The sequence below is a fragment of the Hyperolius riggenbachi genome, chromosome 6 (assembly GCF_040937935.1).
Source record: "Hyperolius riggenbachi isolate aHypRig1 chromosome 6, aHypRig1.pri, whole genome shotgun sequence".
Taxonomy (NCBI): domain Eukaryota; kingdom Metazoa; phylum Chordata; class Amphibia; order Anura; family Hyperoliidae; genus Hyperolius; species Hyperolius riggenbachi.
Genome location: NC_090651.1, coordinates 196,777,721 through 196,796,155, shown reverse-complemented (window position 1 = coordinate 196,796,155; position 18,435 = coordinate 196,777,721). Strand labels below are relative to the sequence as shown.

At 44.7% G+C, this 18,435-nt stretch overlaps 1 protein-coding gene across 3 annotated transcripts in view; it reads left to right on the top strand.

Moving 5' to 3' along the window:
* The window catches only part of ROBO3 (roundabout guidance receptor 3), a 661,476-nt gene that overhangs the window by 564,036 nt on the left and 79,005 nt on the right, over positions 1-18,435 (top strand). For all 3 annotated transcript variants that reach the window (XM_068240266.1, XM_068240267.1, XM_068240268.1), the window contains exons 15-16: positions 5,650-5,774; positions 10,170-10,341. In XM_068240266.1, the coding sequence (XP_068096367.1) occupies positions 5,650-5,774; positions 10,170-10,341 (297 nt within the window). The remainder of the gene's footprint in view (positions 1-5,649; positions 5,775-10,169; positions 10,342-18,435) is intronic.

The window sequence follows — 18,435 nt, the reverse complement described above, 5'->3', positions numbered from 1 at the left end:
GCACTATCAACCTATCTGGCCATGCGATGCAAGTCCCCGGTCTCCAGCCCTGATCTTTCCTTGTGCCTTCTCCATCTCCAGCCAGGATTGGCACCACTTCTGCCCCCCAGCCCCAATACCTTCTCCGCCTCAAGCCCCGATCAGCATCAGCGTCTCCTCCACCTCCAGCCCTAATCGCATGAGCGTCTCCTCCGCTTCCAGCCCCGATCCGCCTTAACATCTCCTCCTCCAGGCCCGATCGGCATCAGGGTCTCCTTCGCCCCCAGCCCCGATCGGCATCATCGCCTTCTTCGCCTCCAGTCCTAATCTTCCGTCTGCATCTCACAGAAAATCATTGCAGTAACACATTTTCCTATACACGTTTATTCTCTTTGTGTGTATTAGAACACCACAAAAAAGGGAGGGAAAAAGCAAATTGGACATAGTGTCACACAAAATTCCAAAAACGGGCTGAACAACATTATTGGCACCCTTCACTTAATACATGGTTGCATACCCTTTGGAAAAAATAACTGAAATCAGCCGTCAATAAGCTTCTTACACCTCTCTCCCAGAATTTTGGACCACTCTTCCTTTGCAAACTGCTCCAGGTCTCTCTTATTGGAAGGGCACCTTTTCCCGACAGCAATTTTAAGAGGTGTTCAATAGGATTTAAATCTGGACTCATTGCTGGCCACTTCAGAACTCTCTAGTGCTTTGTTGCTATCCTAGGTGCTTTTTGACATATGTTTGGGTTCATTGTCTTGCCGGAAGACCCAAGATCTCAAGACCCAAGATCTCAAACGCAAACCCTGCTTTCTGACACCAGTGTCAGACAGTGCTCTACAGAGTAACCCAAAATCCTTTGGTAATACTCAGATTGCATGATGCCTTGCACATATTCAAGGTACCCAGTGCCAAAGGCAGCAAAACAACCCCAAACCATCACTGAACCGCCACCATATTTGACTGTAAGAAGTGTTCTTTTCTTTGTAGGCCTCATTCCGTTTTTTGGCAAACAGTAGAATGATGTGCTTTACAAAAAAGCTCTATTTTGGTCTCATCTGTCCACAAGATGTTTTCCCAGAAGGATTCTGACTTCTAGGTAGATTTTGGCAAACTGTAGTCTTGCTTTTTTTATGTCTCTGTGTCAGCAGTGGGGTCCACCTGGGTCTTCTGCCATAGTGTTTCATTTCATTTAAATGTCAACAGATAGTTTGTGCTGACACTGAACCCCCTGAGCAGGACAGCTTTAATTTCTGTCTTTTTGGAATTTGGGGCTTCTTATCTACCATCTATCCTGCGTTGCAACCTTTCATCCTTTCATCAATTTTTCTCTTCCGTCAACACCCAGGGGGATTAGCTACAGTGCCATGGGTTGCAATCTTCTTCTCCTCTGGAGATGGACTTGCAACCTTGAGATTGTTGATATTTTTCCACAATTTCTGGTTCTCAAGTCCTCGGACAGTTCTTTTCTCCTCTTTCTGTTGTCCATGCTTAACTTGGCACGCACAGACACAATGCAAAGACTAAGTGAACTTCTCTCCTTTTTATCTGCTTTCAGGTGTAATTTTTAAATTGCCAACACCTGTTACTTGCCCCAGGTGAGTTTAAAGGAGTATCACATGCTTGAAACTATCTTATTTATCCACACTTTTGAAAGGGTGCCAGTAATTTTTCCCAGCCAATTTTTGGAGTTTTATATGGCATTATGTCCAATTTACTTTTTTTCCTCCCTTTTTTGTTTTTTTCCAATACACACAAAGGGAATAAATGTGTATATCAAAACGTGTTACTGCAATACTTTTCTTGATTCTCTGGAGAAATTTTTGAGGTGCCAACAATTTCGGCCATGACTATATATGTAATAAGTGATGGAAAAAGAGACATTGTTCATTATTTTTTTGCCTATACTGGTGTATGAAACGGTTAAGTTACTTTGTGAGTGTGTGTCCAGTTCATTGTTGTTAATCCCCCCACAATTCAGATAAGATAAGGCCTGAAGGACACTATGAGCTGATCTGTGCATTTTAACAGATCGCTATTAAGGCTCGTACACACGCTTGATTCTATGGAACGACAGGTCCGTCAGACCCTCCCGCTGGGCAGGCATTCCAGCGACAGACTGCAGACAGACTGTACATACGCTGGACTGTCGCTGGAACGCCTGCCCAGTGGGAGGGTCTGACGGACCCGTCGTTCCATAGAATCAAGCGTGTGTACGAGCCTTTAGGATACATTTTAGAAAGGTAACATGAAAGTGAATAGACTCTCAAATTAGACAAAGCTTTCCATATTGTTACGTTGTAACGCATCTGGGAGCTTTTAACCGTCCAGCGCCGACTTTTTCCCGTCGGGTGAATTAGAATGAATGTTGCTGATCAGCATCACACCGCAACTTTGCGATGTCACGCCGTAGGTCATAACGCGTGCATGAAATCGTGTTTGTGCACCCGTTGCCTAATGTAAAAGAGCCCTAAGTAGTTTATAAAGGCAGCTCAGCGCTCACCGGAGGAATATATGTATAAAGTGAATTACATGCACAGCGGTATACTGCTTTCCACACTGAAGTTAGTGAAGATGAGAAGCATGAAATTATCTGACCTGAATAAACAGCAGTGATATAATATGTTTTGTTACTGGCAACATGTGTTTTAGTGTGTTTCATTATAGTATATGGTAATTTGTGCCATGTATTGTGTAAAGGTGGCCATACACAATTCAACCAAAAGTGATAGATTTACCCATGTTATATTTTAGAAGATTTTGTATGGACCTGGGTTTTTCTTGGAAATTAATGTTTGTGTATATTTTAGTGTATTATCAGTGTTAGGAAAATGTTTTGTTTTTTTACCTCGTGACTGCTAGGGAATTTCTGTGACATACTGTATGTGGGTGGTGAGACCTGGCCAGAGACCTGCGAGCTTTCGCTACGACTACACAATGAAGCGCTGGCTGACCTGTGCTTTTTAGGCAAGTTGCTTGAGCAACCGGCAACTACATGGATCCGGCATCAGGCAATCCCTGCTGCTGCCGGATACTAGGGATTCTGCTGTATATTGTGATTGATGGCAGGTTGGAGGGAGCAGCATTCATGATTGATTGATTCCTGTGTGAGAGTCTAGTGATTTCTGTCTCTCTACAGAATTTGGCTTAATCCTATATGGTCGGCGCACTTTCTCATGAGTGGACTGTGTGTGGCCCAGAACCAACCATATTAGTGTGTGTGGGTGGATGAAAAGGCCAAATATGTTGACTCTTGTGGGAGTGTGTATATCTCTAAGTCTATGAGTGTGTATATCTCTAAGTCTGTGAGTGTGGAGGGGAAAGGGCAAAGCTTAAAGTAGACCTGAACTCAGATCTTCTTCTCTGCTCCAAAAGATACTCAACAGCATAATAACCTTTAAAGAAAAACATTTATTTGTTATTGCTGACACAAATCCTGAAATAAATATGCTGTGTATCTGTTCCCTGCTTTCATGGAAGCAGATACAGTGGTGTGAAAAACTATTTGCCCCCTTCCTGATTTCTTATTCTTTTGCATGTTTGTCACACTTAAATGTTTCTGCTCATCAAAAACCGTTAACTATTAGTCAAAGATAACATAATTGAACACAAAATGCAGTTTTAAATGATGGTTTTTATTATTTAGTGAGAAAAAAAAACTCCAAATCTACATGGCCCTGTGTGAAAAAGTGATTGCCCCCCTTGTTTAAAAATAACTTAACTGTGGTTTATCACACCTGAGTTCAATTTCTGTAGTCACCCCCAGGCCTGATTACTGCCACACCTGTTTCAATCAAGAAATCCCTTAAATGGGAGCTATCTGACACAGAGAAGTAGACCAAAAGCACCTCAAAAGCTAGACATCATGCCAAGATCCAAAGAAATTCAGGAACAAATGAGAACAAAAGTACTGTAATTGAGATCTATCAGTCTGGTAAAGGTTATAAAGCCATTTCTAAAGCTTTGGGACTCCAGCGAACCACAGTGAGAGCCATTATCCACAAATGGCAAAAACATGGAACAGTGATGAACCTTCCCAGGAGTGGCCGGCCGACCAAAATTACCCCAAGAGTGCAGAGAAAACTCATACGAGAGGCCACAAAGACCCCAGGACAACATCTAAAGAACTGCAGGCCTCACTTGCCTAAATTAAGGTCAGTGTTCATGACTCCACCATAAGAAAGAGACTGGGCAAAAACAGTCAGCATGGCAGATATCCAAGGTGCAAACCACTTTTAAGCAAAAAGAACAAAGGCTTGTCTCAATTTTGCTAAAAAAACATTTCAATGATTGCCAAGACTTTTGGGAAAATACCTTGTGGACCGACGAGACAAAAGCTGAACTTTTTGGAAGGTGCCTGTCCCGTTACATCTGGCATAGAAGTAACACAGCATTTCAGCAAAAGAACATCATACCAACAGTAAAATATGGTGGTGGTAGTGTGATGGTCTGGGGTTGTTTTGCTGCTTCAGGACATGGAAGGCTTGCTGTGATAGATGGAACCATGAATTCTACTGTCTACCAAAAAATCCTGAAGGAGAATGTCCGGCCATCTGTTTGTCAACTCAAGCTGAAGCGATCTTAGGTGCTGCAGCAGGACAATGACCCAAAACACACCAGCAAATCCACCTCTGAATGGCTGAAGAAATTCAAAATGAAGACTTTGGAGTGGCCTAGTCAAAGTCCTGACCTGAATCCTATTGAGATGTTGTGGCATGACCTTAAAAAGGCGGTTCATGCTAGAAAACCCTCAAATAAATCTGAATTACAACAATTCTGCAAAGATGAGTGGGCCAAAAGTCCTCCAGAGCGCTGTAAAAGACTCGTTGCAAGTTATCGCAAACGCTTGATTGCAGTTATTGCTGCTAAGGGTGGCCCAACCAGTTACTAGGTTCAGGGGCAATTTCTTTTTCACACAGGGCCATGTAGGTTTTGAGTTTTTTTTCTCACTAAATAATAAAAACCATCATTTAAAACTGCATTTTGTGTTTAATTATGTTATTTTTTACTAATAGGTAACGGTTTTTGATGAGCAGTAACATTTAAGTGTGACAAACATGCAAAAGAATAAGAAATCAGGAAGGGGGCAAATAGTTTTTCACACCACTGTATATTGTTAACATCCTGTGTTTTCAAATTAGCCTCTCTGCCGTGGCAGTCAGCTGACACAGCTGAGGGATAAAATTACAACTTTTGATTAGACACAGATGAGGGGAATTAGAAAGGCTAAACTCTCTAAATACATAAAGGGTGCATTTCTATGTTTTTCTTCTGTCCGGTGGAAGAGTTCAGGTCCACTTTAAAGATGGCTGTAGACACTGGGCCAACTCTATTCTTCCAACAAAATCCAGAAAAAACTTTAGAACCTTCTCCTCATATGCTTCTTGGCGTACGAGGAGAAGGCTCTGAAGAGATTTTTTTTTGGACTTTTGGAAAAAAATCTGTGGTGGCTGTTGGAGCGCTATTATACTATTTACTTCTATTAAAATTGATAAGTATAACCACTTGCTGTTTTTCATACAGAATATTTACATTCACTAAAACTTTATCTAAAGCCTCCGAGGCATAAATATTTGTCTTCTGCTACTAATGAACACAGCATGTAAGCTTGCAAAAATGGACAGAAAATTCAATCATTCTTAGTGATTGATGTTTATTTTACAGTACCCAGCGCACCTCCCCAATCAGTTGCCGTGGTGACAATTGGTACCAGTAACAGCACCGACATCAGCATTACATGGGAGCCACCACCTGTGGAGCACCAGAATGGCATAATTCAGAATTATAGGGTGAGTCTGCTTTTCATAGTCACAATTTAAGAAAGTGACTCCTGCATTTTGTAACAAAAGTCCACCTCATTACAAAGTCATGAAGATTATAAAGCAAATTGTGAGAAATAGGATAAGTGTCTGCCCCGGGCAGTATGCTAATGGTGATGGAAAATAGCAACTCATCTATAAACCTTGAAATCCTGGTGTGACAGACCCAACTCCAACTATAAACGCCTGCTTAGCCGGAGTACAGCAATGGATGAGTGACAACTGGCTGAGACTAAATGCAGATAAAACTGAAGTCCTTCTAGTTGGAGGGCAGCGCATGACAACAAAACAACTTCACCTGCAGTCTTCACCACTGGGAAAAGGAGGCACAGATCTACACAGCTCTAAACATGTGCGTAGCCTGGGAGTTCTAATTGATGCGGATTTAAACTTCAAAACTTATATCTCTGCTGTGGTGAAATCATCCTATTTTCACCTGAAGAACATTGCGAAAATCAAGCACCTCATCCCCCCAGAATGTCAGAAAATCATATTAATGCAGAGAAATTATCTCCAGCTTGCTTTAAGCTAATTATCTATGTTTTAAAATGTTTTGCAGATTAGTTGAGTGAATTTCATGATTTTATGATTATAAGCAGAGTTCTTCTTTAATCGGTTAGACTGTTGGTTAGAGTAACCCTTAATGTCATTTTCTTCAGTAAGCTATTTGTTTCCTGTACAAGGTTATGATTATATTAAGATAACGCTGGAGAAATGTTCTGACTTTACTCAGATCTGGCTGTAATGCCTGCTTAGCAAGGCTTGCCCATCAGAGATATATACCGCAAACGCTAAGCCTGCTATACGCTGATATTTGAATCATGTATAGAGATCATGTATAGTGATCATAGAGTTATTAATTAATGAGTTGATCAATGATAGATTTATATAATAAGGTAAATAAGTTTGCTTTATATATATTTTAGCATGTTATTAAAGTACATGGCTGTTTGTTATGAATACTAAACCAAAACAATAAGCCATGTGATCAAGAAAGTACAACCTGTGACCAAAGGGGGCGTTCAGAAATCCCTGTTAATTAATGATGTACCAAAGAACATGCCAATTTCCTACAAAAGTTAAGAACATACGCAAATATCTTGGCGTCCATCAGATTCAGAAAGATGTCATAGAACACCATTTGGGTCAACACTTGTATCATAAGATCTAATTAAAATGTTATTGATGTAATTTTGATTAGAAAAGACGTAGATTGCTTACGTTAATAAGCCAAGTAGCGTCATATATGTACGCACCTGTTCAGATAACCCGATAGTTTAAAATGTCACAAAATGTCAGAATGTACCAGTTAAAAATAAGTTTGAGTTTTGTGCGTCAATGTAAAATCCCCTAACAGACGCCATCTTAGAGACTTTACAATAAAAAGCCCTGGCAGGCTAGTATATTTTATCATTGAGCCTAAAACTCTACTGAGATCGACTGAGGCCTAGAGACTCTACCTTCCACTGTGATTCTAGAACACAAGAGAGGTAATGTGCATTATTCTTGGTGAATTTATTGACAATGGCTTATATAGACGCTAAAGAATTGTCATTTCAAACTTCAGCAGTTTTTTACATCACTTTTTTATGCTATTCTTCATATACAATCAGTAAGCATTATTATTTAAATGCAATTGCAAGCTTAGGGACAACTACCTAGCTTTGATTGATTAAGATATATCTACTTAAAGTTCTTTATACAAGAATAGAACTCTATATCATTTTTTAAGGATAAAGCTATATTTGTGTGTACCATACACGGTACAATCTCGAGACAACAATTATCGATGGAGAATAAAATGTACAGCAGAGGAGTTGCTATATTGATATGGACTTGCTTCACTAAAGGAACTTTGAAAATATATTTTGGATGCTGGACAACAACTGAAGAGATGTATATTCCTGCATATATGCTTTATCTATTTTTTTTTATTTATCAATATAATTTTACAAAATTCAACAGATGAGTGTTGCATATTTTTTCCAGAGGTAAACCTGTTAACCTATAAATATTCTGTTTATAGTGAGCTACGCACCCACTACTGACTAATATTGATTATGACGACTTTAAGGCTGGCCCTTTAAGTAGTTGGTAATCATTTAAGGCAAATATCGATCAGATATTTGACAAGAAGATCTGCCAACCTTCGTCCATGCCTTCATTACATCCCGACTAGACTATTGTAATGCTCTCTACATTCCAAAAAAGGACTTGTACCTCCTACAGCTGATACAGAATACTGCTACCAACTTGTTGACCAAACAACCCCATCACTGCCACATAACACCAGTCCTGCACTCCCTTCACTGGCTACCCGCCCTTCCCTGGCTACCATGAGGAAGGGCTACGCCCAAAACATGTCGTGTGCCTCTGTCGTGCTCTGACAATACAGTTTTGAATAAGCCTTCTGAGTGCGGTCTCTAGTTTTGTTCTTCAGTCTACCCATAAAATGGAGGATCCTATTCAAGATCAGCCTACTGATATTTAAATCACTACATACCGTATATACTCGCATATAAGCCGACCCGCATATAAGCCGACCCCCCAACTTTTCCCTGAAAAAACTGGGAAAAATGATTGACCCCCATATAAGCCGGGGGTAGGAAATGCTGGATTGGTGCAGCCCCCCAGTGTGTCCCAGTATAGCTAGTATAGTGCCCAGTATAGGTAGGTAGTGTCCAGTATAGCTAGTAAAGTGCCCAGTATAGCTAGTAAAGTGCCCAGTATAGCCAGTATAGTGCCCAGTATAGCGCCCAGTATGGGTAGGTAGTGCCTCAGTTTAGCTAGTATAGTGCCCAGTTTAGCTAGTATAGTGCCCCAGTATGGCTAGTAAAGTGCCCAGTTTAGCCAGTATAGTGCCCAGTTTAGTTAGTATAGTGCCCAGTTTAGCCAGTATAGTGCCCAGTTTAGTGCCCAGTTTAGCTAGTATAGTGCCCAGTTTAGCCAGTATAGTGCCCAGTTTAGCCAGTATAGTGCCCAGTTTAGCTAGTATAGTGCCCAGTTTAGCTAGTATAGTGCCCAGTTTAGCCAGTATAGTGCCCAGTTTAGCTAGTATAGTGCCCAGTTTAGCTAGTATAGTGCCCAGTTTAGCCAGTATAGTGCCCCAGTTTAGCTAGTATAGTGCCCAGTTTAGCTAGTATAGTGCCCAGTTTAGCCAGTATAGTGCCCCAGTTTAGCCAATATAGTGCCCAGTTTAGCCAATATAGTGCCCAGTTTAGCCAATATAGTGCCCAGTTTAGCTAGTATAGTGCCCAGTTTAGCCAATATAGTGCCCAGTTTAGCCAGTATAGTGCCCAGTTTAGCCAGTATAGTGCCCAGTTTAGCCAGTATAGTGCCCAGCATAGGTAGGTAGTACTCCCGGCTCCCTCCCCGCCGCTGCTATTACCTGCAGGCAGCGGCCGCTTCCTAATCCGCGTTCCTCTTCTTAAACTTTTCAGCGTGTATCACAGCAGCGCGCCCGGCGCTGCTGCTGTGACGATGCAGAGTGCAGGAAAGAGCGCGGCTCCCTATAACGGCGATCTGTATCGCCGTTACCAAGGGAACCGCTCTTTCCTGCCCCTGCATCGTCACAGCAGCAGCGCCGGGCGCGCTGCTGTGATACACGCTGAAAAGTTTAAGAAGAGGAACGCGGATTAGGAAGCGGCCGCTGCCTGCAGGTAATAGCAGCGGCGGCCGCGGGGGGAGCGGGGAGGGGGGAGCGGGGAGGGGGGGAGCAGGGCGCGGAACACCCACCACCCACCACTATACCACCAGGGAAGACTCGCATACAAGCCGACCCCCCAACTTTTGACCCCCTTTTTGGGGGTCAAAAATTCGGCTTGTATGCGAGTATATACGGTAATCTGGGCCATGGATACATGAAAGAAATGTTGCAGCTGCGTAGCAATCACCACAATCTCAGATCCACAGGTTTTAATAATCTAGTCGTACCCAGAGTCCACCTGGAAACTTTTGGTCTCAGAGCCTTCTGTCATGCCGCTCCCACATTATGGAACTCCTTACCGCAGCAAATCAGCTCCATCTCTGGATGTGTATAAATCCAGACTGAAAACCCACCTGTTCAGGTTGGCATTTTCAGAAGTATAATGTTTGTTGTGTTAATATTTCATCCTACTACCAATTTCTGAATCTGAGAGAACCAAGCGCTTTGAGTCCTATGGGAAAAATGCGCTATAAAAATGTTATTGTTGTTGAAAAAAGATGTTGTTCTTCACTGCAGCCACATTGTAGTAGAACTTCTAATATAGGCAATCAATTCAAGGAAACAATATGATTATAAATTGTAATGCCATTTCTTATTATTGATTATCTGTATTGTAAACAGTCCATCTATTTCTTGTTTCTTCTCCTCTCCTACTCCAGGTTTGGTTGCTAGGAAATGAGTCACGGTACCATATAAACAGGACAGTGGATGGAACCATGCACACTACTATTATCCGAGGCCTTGTTCCTGGAATCTTGTACCATGTTGAAGTGGCTGCAGCAACAAGTGCTGGTTTTGGGGTTAAAAGCCAGCCAATCAGCATCCAGATTAGTAAGTTTGCAAGGTTATTTTACATTATTTACATAAGTCAATTGAAAACGTGTACTAACCAACATGGAAATTTTAGCTTTACATAGTGTTCTGTGGTAATGTTAGTCGAGACAACTAAAAAAAGGTAATTCGGCCGGCAATAGCCGGTTGCCCAAATTACTTATTCTCCCCAAGTAGCTACAACTCGGAGGGAGAATAGTATTCACGCCACCCAGGAATTTCAGCGGGTGCAGGGTGAATCATTTTACAGTTTCAACCAGTGCCAAAATTTGGTCATGGCCATTTTCTATGTATGCATGTTAGTGGCCTTGTTATTAATGCCTGTCCACTCTGAATCTGAATACTCTGTAATGGCAGCAGGAGAGAAGACAAAGTTACGCTATGTACGGATATGCTATGTTTATTGCCCAACAGGATTATTAAGGATCGATTTGGGCAGCAGTTTTGTAACAGACATGCTGCACAGCTTCCAGTCAGTTTTATTTCTTGCAGACCTTTCCCTGAAATCATTGTGGGAATCAGATCCTGATTGCTGGAGGACATACCTTGCTGTACAGGTGCTCACTAATGCTACAATTTTTAGCAAAGAAACAATCGAACGATCATATAAATGCAATCGGATTGGCAGAAAATAAACCTGGTTGATGTCCTAAATCCAGGGCCGTATTTAGCACTAGGCACTGTAGGCACGTGCCTACAGGCGCCATGTGCTACAGAGGCGGCAGACAGCAGCGCAGCAAATCTCTCCAGCTGTCCTCACTCACCATGACAGCGCGCCCCGCTCCACATCCGACCCGGCTGTTCATCGGGTGTTGTAACGCAGCGCTAATATTCGCTGCAATGCCGCCCCACTCAGCACTGAATCTCTCAGTGCATCTGCTGACAGAGCTCCTGCGACAGGGGAGAGGGAGGAGCGGTGTGCCCAAACTTCCGTTGGGACTCTCGGAGAGTGTGTAGCCGCTCAAGCAGAGCTTCCTCCCCGGACAGGCATGAGAGGGAACGAACAGACTTCATGCTGCTGCAGCTCCAGCCGTTGAAAGAGTGTGGGATCCTCCTCCCTCTCCTCAAGGAAACTTCAAAGGCTGTCTCTGCTGTGCTAGTGAAGTATTTTTTTTCTTTTTAGCAGTTTGATTGTCCGGAGGTTGGGGGGGATGGAGGGGGGTTGTAAAATGTGTGTACCGTATATACTCGCATATAAGCCGACCCGCATATAAGCCGACCCCCCAACTTTTCCCTGAAAAAACAGGGAAAAATGATTGACCCCCATATAAGCCGGGGGTAGGAAATGCTGGATTGGTGCAGCCCCCCAGTGTGTCCCAATATAGCTAGTATAGTGCCCAGTATAGGTAGGTAGTGTCCAGTATAGCTAGTATAGTGCCCAGTATAGCTAGTAAAGTGCCCAGTATAGCCAGTATAGTGCCCAGTATGGGTAGGTAGTGCCTCAGTTTAGCTAGTATAGTGCCCAGTTTAGCTAGTATAGTGTCCCAGTATGGCTAGTAAAGTGCCCAGTTTAGTTAGTATAGTGCCCAGTTTAGCCAGTATAGTGCCCAGTTTAGCCAGTATAGTGCCCAGTTTAGCCAGTATAGTGCCCAGTTTAGCTAGTATAGTACCCAGTTTAGCCAGTATAGTGCCCAGTTTAGCCAGTATAGTGCCCAGTTTAGCTAGTATAGTACCCAGTTTAGCCAGTATAGTGCCCAGTTTAGCTAGTATAGTGTCCCAGTATGGCTAGTAAAGTGCCCAGTTTAGTTAGTATAGTGCCCAGTTTAGCCAGTATAGTGCCCAGTTTAGCCAGTATAGTGCCCAGTTTAGCCAGTATAGTGCCCAGTTTAGCTAGTATAGTGCCCAGTTTAGCTAGTATAGTGCCCCAGTATGGCTAGTAAAGTGCCCAGTTTAGCTAGTATAGTGCCCTGTTTAGCCAGTATAGTGCCCAGTTTAGCCAGTATAGTGCCCAGTTTAGCCAGTATAGTGCTCAGTTTAGCCAGTATAGTGCCCAGTTTAGCTAGTATAGTACCCAGTTTAGCCAGTATAGTGCCCAGCATAGGTGGGTAGTGCTCCCCCCCGCGGCCGCCGCTGCTGCTATTACCTTGTTAGACAGCGGCCGCTTCCTAATCTGCGTTCTTCTTCTTTCTCAGAGTGTATCACAGCAGCGCGCCCGGCGCTGCTGCTGTGACGATGCAGGGGGCAGGAAAGAGCGCGGCTCCCTATAGCGGCGATCTGTATCGCCGTTACCAAGGGAACCGCTCTTTCCTGCCCCCTGCATCGTCACAGCAGCAGCGCCGGGCGCGCTGCTGTGATACACTCTGAGAAAGAAGAGGAACGCGGATTAGGAAGCGGCCGCTGTCTAACAAGGTAATAGCAGCAGCGGCCGCGGGGGGAGCGGGGAGGGGGGGGAGCGGGGCGCGGACCACCCGACCACCCACCACTAGACCACCAGGGAAGACTCGCATACAAGCCGACCCCCCAACTTTTGACCCCCTTTTTGGGGGTCAAAAATTCGGCTTGTATGCGAGTATATACGGTACATTGTGTGTATGCATGTTGTGTGAGCCAGGGTGTGTGTATGTGTGTGCCAGGATGTCTGTGTGTGTCCACAGCATGTGTGTGTGTTTGTGTGTGTACAGTGTGTGTGTTTGTGTGTGTACAGTGTGCATGTGTGTGTGTCTATGTGTGTGTGTATGTGTGTGGCAGAGTATGTGTGTGTGTATGTATGTGTGCATGTGTGTGGCAGAGTGTGTGCGTCTCTTTGTGTACCAGCGTGTGTGTGTGTGTGTGTGTGCATGTGTGTGGCAGAGTGTGTGTCTTTGTGTGTGTGTATCTACAGTGTGTGTATGTGTGTGCCAGAGAGTGTGTTTGTGTGCAGGGCCAGCACTACTATAGGCAAGGGGGGCATTACCCCCTGGCACCAGAGTCCGTAGGGGCCCCCAAGTGTATACCATTTTGCCCCTTCAGTTTGCCCTACTGCGGCTACCTGTGGCTTGTGTAACTGTGCTGTGTGGATGGTAGTGTGTTGTGAGTCGTCAGCTCAGCAGGCAGGGGAGGGAGGCAGGGATACATACGTTACCTGTTTTGCATCATGGTTTCCATGGTTCCCTTTCCGCCTGTTGGAACGCAGTGGCGCTCTCCCACCACGTGATGTCACATTCCAGCATCACATCGGGGAGAGCGCCGCTACTGTCTACCAGGCAGGACGAGAACCATGTAAACCACAATGCCTCCTTCCTGTGCCTGCTGAGCTGCTGACTTACCCCACCACCATCCGCACAACACAGTTATACAACCGCGGGTTGCCATGGCAGGGCAAACTGAATTTTTAAAGGGGCAAAATGGGAGAAGCTTTGGGGGCTCCTACGGACTTTGAATCAGGTAAAGTATGTGCATACCTCCCTCCCCTGCCTGCTGAGCTGCCCACCACCATCCACACCACACAGCTATGCCCACCACCATCCACACCACACAGCTATGCCCACCACCATCCACACCACTCAGCTATGCCCACCATCATCCACACCACACAGCTATGCCCACCACCATCCACACCACACAGCTATGCCCACCATCCATACCACACAGCTATGCCCACCATCCACACCACACAGTTATGCCCACCACCATCCACACCACACAGCTATGCCCACCACCATCCACACCACACAGTTATGCCCACCACCATCCACACCGCACAGCTATGCCCACCACCATCCACACCGCACCGCTATGCCCACCACCATCCACACCACACAGCTATGCCCACCACCATCCACACCACACAGTTATGCCCACCACCATCCACACCACACAGTTATGCCCACCACCATCCACATCACACAGCTATGCCCACCATCCACACCACACAGTTATGCCCACCACCATCCACACCACACAGTTATGCCCACAATCATCCACACCACACAGTTATGCCCACAATCATCCACACCACACAGTTATGCCCACCACCATCCACACCACACAGTTATACCCACCACCATCCACACCACACAGTTATGCCCACCACCATCCACACCACACAGCTATGCCCATCACCATCCACACCACACAGCTATGCCCACCACCATCCACACCACACAGTTATGCCCACCACCATCCACACCACACAGTTATGCCCACCACCATCCAAACAACATTGTTACACAAGCCGTGGCTGTGTTGCTGCGAGAAATGCACCAAAAAGGTATCCTGCTGTAGCCATGAAGTCATGTTGCATGCCGCAAGGGAGGGAAGAGACACAGAACTTGCAGCCATTAATATCTGCTGTAAAGTGCTGTGGCTGTTTAGACCTGCAGGCACTGGTGTTCTCACATTTTCAACAAAGCTTATTAAAATACCTGAACTTTCTGGAAGTAAATCTTTGTGAGGGCTCACCCTGCTGCCATGCCATTTCAGGTCTCTCCCTACTTATGTTCCCTGGAGCCCCTGCACCGTTTCTGCCAGTGTACCAACTCACCTGCCCTGGTGCATTCACTCCCCATCTTCATCCTTGCTAGTTGTATCATCTCACTAACCTGAGACTAACCTGTAATAACTAGCAAGGATGAAGACGAGAGTGTACGGACTAATAGAGCAGTGCGCCAGGACAGGTGAGATGGTACGCTGGCAAAAATAGTGCAGGGGCCCCCATGGAGCCCAAGTCAAAGGGAGACCTGGGATGGCCTGGCAGTGCATGAGGGGTTGGGGATAGATCAAGATGGGGACAGGCTGGCCAGAGTTTGCCAGTATACGGCGCACTGCACACTGCAAATCAGTTTTGCGATTCCGTTTCCGATTTTCAATTCCGATTTTCCCTGAATACATTCAACAGAAAAATGGATAAAAAAATGCAGCATGCAGTAAAGATTAAAAATCGGAATTGGATGTAAAAAATATAAAAAAGCGGAATCGAAATCGCATGCAGTGTGCAGGGAACCTACACCCGCTTGTGACTGGCATTTGGGGCTGGTCTTTGATGCACCACACTGCTCTTTATAGAGACAACGTGCTCTAAATTTGGTAAAATCTGATTGTAAAAGGGGTGTGGCCTGTGCAAAGGGGCGGGGTTAAGGGCGTCAGAACTTCTGTGCCTATAGGCTCCTAAGCTGTAAATCCGGCCCTGCCTAAATCAACTGAATGATTCTAATGGTTATCATCCAATGAAAACTTAGTCGATCAGAAAAGCTTTGTTATAATTGGTTGTCATGGATCAGAAGTACAGATTGGTTTGATGGTGAAATAATTGATGTACTGGTAGTCCCCGGTTAACGAACGAGATAGGGACTGTAGGTTCATTCTTAACCGGAGCCCATTAAGTCGGAATGGATATATTTTTTTATTAAATATTAGGCCAAGGCAAGCTGGGAGAAGCTGGGACTCGTAGCCCCTCTTCATTGGCACTTAAAGTAGCCGAAAATAGTCCATTGTCTGAGAGCAAATACGTCAGTGGCATTGACTGGGAATAACTGAATACAGAACAGTACTGTAAACAAACAGGTTGCGGAAGGGGACAGTACATTTCCCCACAGTTACCTGATCTCTGGATTTCCTAGTCTGCACACTTGCCTGCTCCTATTGCTGTATTGCTGCTTATGAGTCCTGTCTTGTTGCTTATGAGCCCTTTTGCTCTGTATTTCCACTCTGGGTGTCCCAGTTGGCATTACTGCATTCCGGACACTGCTCACACTGACCTCCTGTAACACAGAGATCAGACACTCTGAACCTCCGTTCAGCAATGTTACCTGATCTTTGCATTTCGTGGTCTGCCCACTTGCCTGTCCTGTCTGCCCTCTACTTGTACTCTGTGTCCCCATCAGAATAATTCCAGACACTGCTGTCCTGTAACACAGCCTCCTCTCAGCACCCGTCTGTATCTGTTCTCTGCACCTCCATGCAGTCTGAGGGGGTGCTGCTGCCACATGAATCATTACCACCACAGCACTTACGGACCTCCAGCGTCTGGAAGCAACAGTTTAGCAGCAGCTGCTCAACCAATCAGCGTGGGATAAAGTGACCAGCGTGCGGAAAAACGTCACATTTCACTCTTCCTCCTCCTCCCCCTTTTCTCCACAAACTCTGCTCTTTAAATCGCTCCTTCCTCCGTATTCTAGGTGCCGGCACCAGAAGATGACGTCATTGGGATGGAGCGACGTGGTTGGCGGGCCATTCATATCCAGAGGTGCCAAGCAACTCATCGAGTACATGTTGTGTATTGCTCCTGTCTTTTATTGCCTGAAGAAGCGGGTTCTCGCCCGTGGAACGCGTTGCGACTGTCATTGGGAGCAAACGAATAAATCGTATATTATTTGTAATATTACAAGTACATGTGTTTGTCTCTGGTTGGCTGGTCCACCACCACAACCGAAACAATTTTAAACCTTTTATTGACTTTTATCCTACCAGCACCTCTGTACACCTCCGCGCATTCATATCGGTGGGTCATCCGTAAGTCGGGCGTTCATAAGTCGGGGACTACCTGTATTATGACATTTTATTTATCGCGTTTATTTGCCTTATTTTCTTTGCAGAAAACTGTACTATTAGTGGGCACCTTTATTGTAACACCAAGCAACAGAGTGACTGAGTCGTGCAGCTGAATTTATATCTCTCGCTCGAGGTAACTCCTCAGTAATTATCACCAGCTTGCACAGTACAAAGCATGCTTGCAAAGAAGGAAAAAAGTTTTTAAAGACAGACGCAAGCAGATTGTTTTCTTTAGTGGGCAAAACACTTTAGTGTATTCGAGGTAATACGTGACACGATGAGATAAACATGTGTATGATTAATTATTGCATATCCCTCCCTGATAAGGAATTACAGCCATAAAACCTTTAACTGAAAATAACAACTTCTGAGACCAGGGTATAGATAAAAAGGGTCAATAGCTCATGCATTTTATCTCTGGGACTCATAATAGATTGTGATTGAGCAGAGACAATAAAACATGAAATCTACTTTGTGAGTGTTTAACTTGTCCGTTGTAACGATTGGCCATGCAGATCGTGGTCGTGACTGGAACCAGACTGGCAGATCCACGATCTCTGCATGGCAATCGTTTTGGTTTAAACAAAGCCAGAAGATCACAATTGAAATACTGACGTCTGCACAACAGAGTAGAATAATAAATGTGTTTTATTTACAATAATGCAAAGTGTACAAATACAGATCACCATACACATACAATCGTACAATCAAACAACGCGTGGTGCACCACAAATACCAGAATCCTGACCATCTATCTATCTATACAAATATATAAAGCAACAGACAGAATATTTACAACAGTGCATAATCCAAATCATCATACATAAAGGGAAGTCATACAAGCAGGAGTCAAACCAAGAGATCAGCATCAGGTAATAAAGTAAGACAGAGAGTGGTCAGGTTAGCAAGGATCGATACCAGGAATTCAGAGTAATACAAGGCAAGGCAGGAACTAGGGAACACAGGATCAAAGGCCAGAGTCACAACTGCAGCAAGCACACAAACGGAGAAGAGGAATAAAAGAGGAAAGATCCACTGCTCTTTCCGTCAGAGCGAGTGCGATCCGGGTACAAGAACAGGAACACAGATCAGAAGGATCCACAGCCGCTACCGCCAGGGGCTAGTGCGATCCAAGCAAGACAGGCAGATGAGATAGCTGGTAGCAACCGCTGCTCCAGCTATACTCCAAGAAAGCAGATCAGAGGGATCCACAGCCACTACCGCTAGAGGCTAGTGCGATCCAAGCAAGATAGACAGATGAGATAGCAGGTAGCAAACACTGCTCCAGCTATACTCCAAGAAAGCAGATCAGAAGGATCCACAGCCGCTACCGCTAGGGGCTAGTGCGATCCAAGCAAGACAGATGAACAGAAGGGGCTACCAGTAGCAACCGCTGCTCTGGTTAGCACCCCCAGACAGACCGAACGATCTCCTGACAACCACCGTTGGTGACAGGACAATCGCAGCAGAGAAGCAATACAGACAAAACAGATAAGCCTAACTGCACTACGGAAGCTGCCTAGTGCAGTCCCAAGAATTACTCTAAGATAACTTTAACAAGAAATAGTACAGCTGACACTTTTGGAGTGTTTCAACAAACCATGAAGGGATGACCAGCCAAGGACT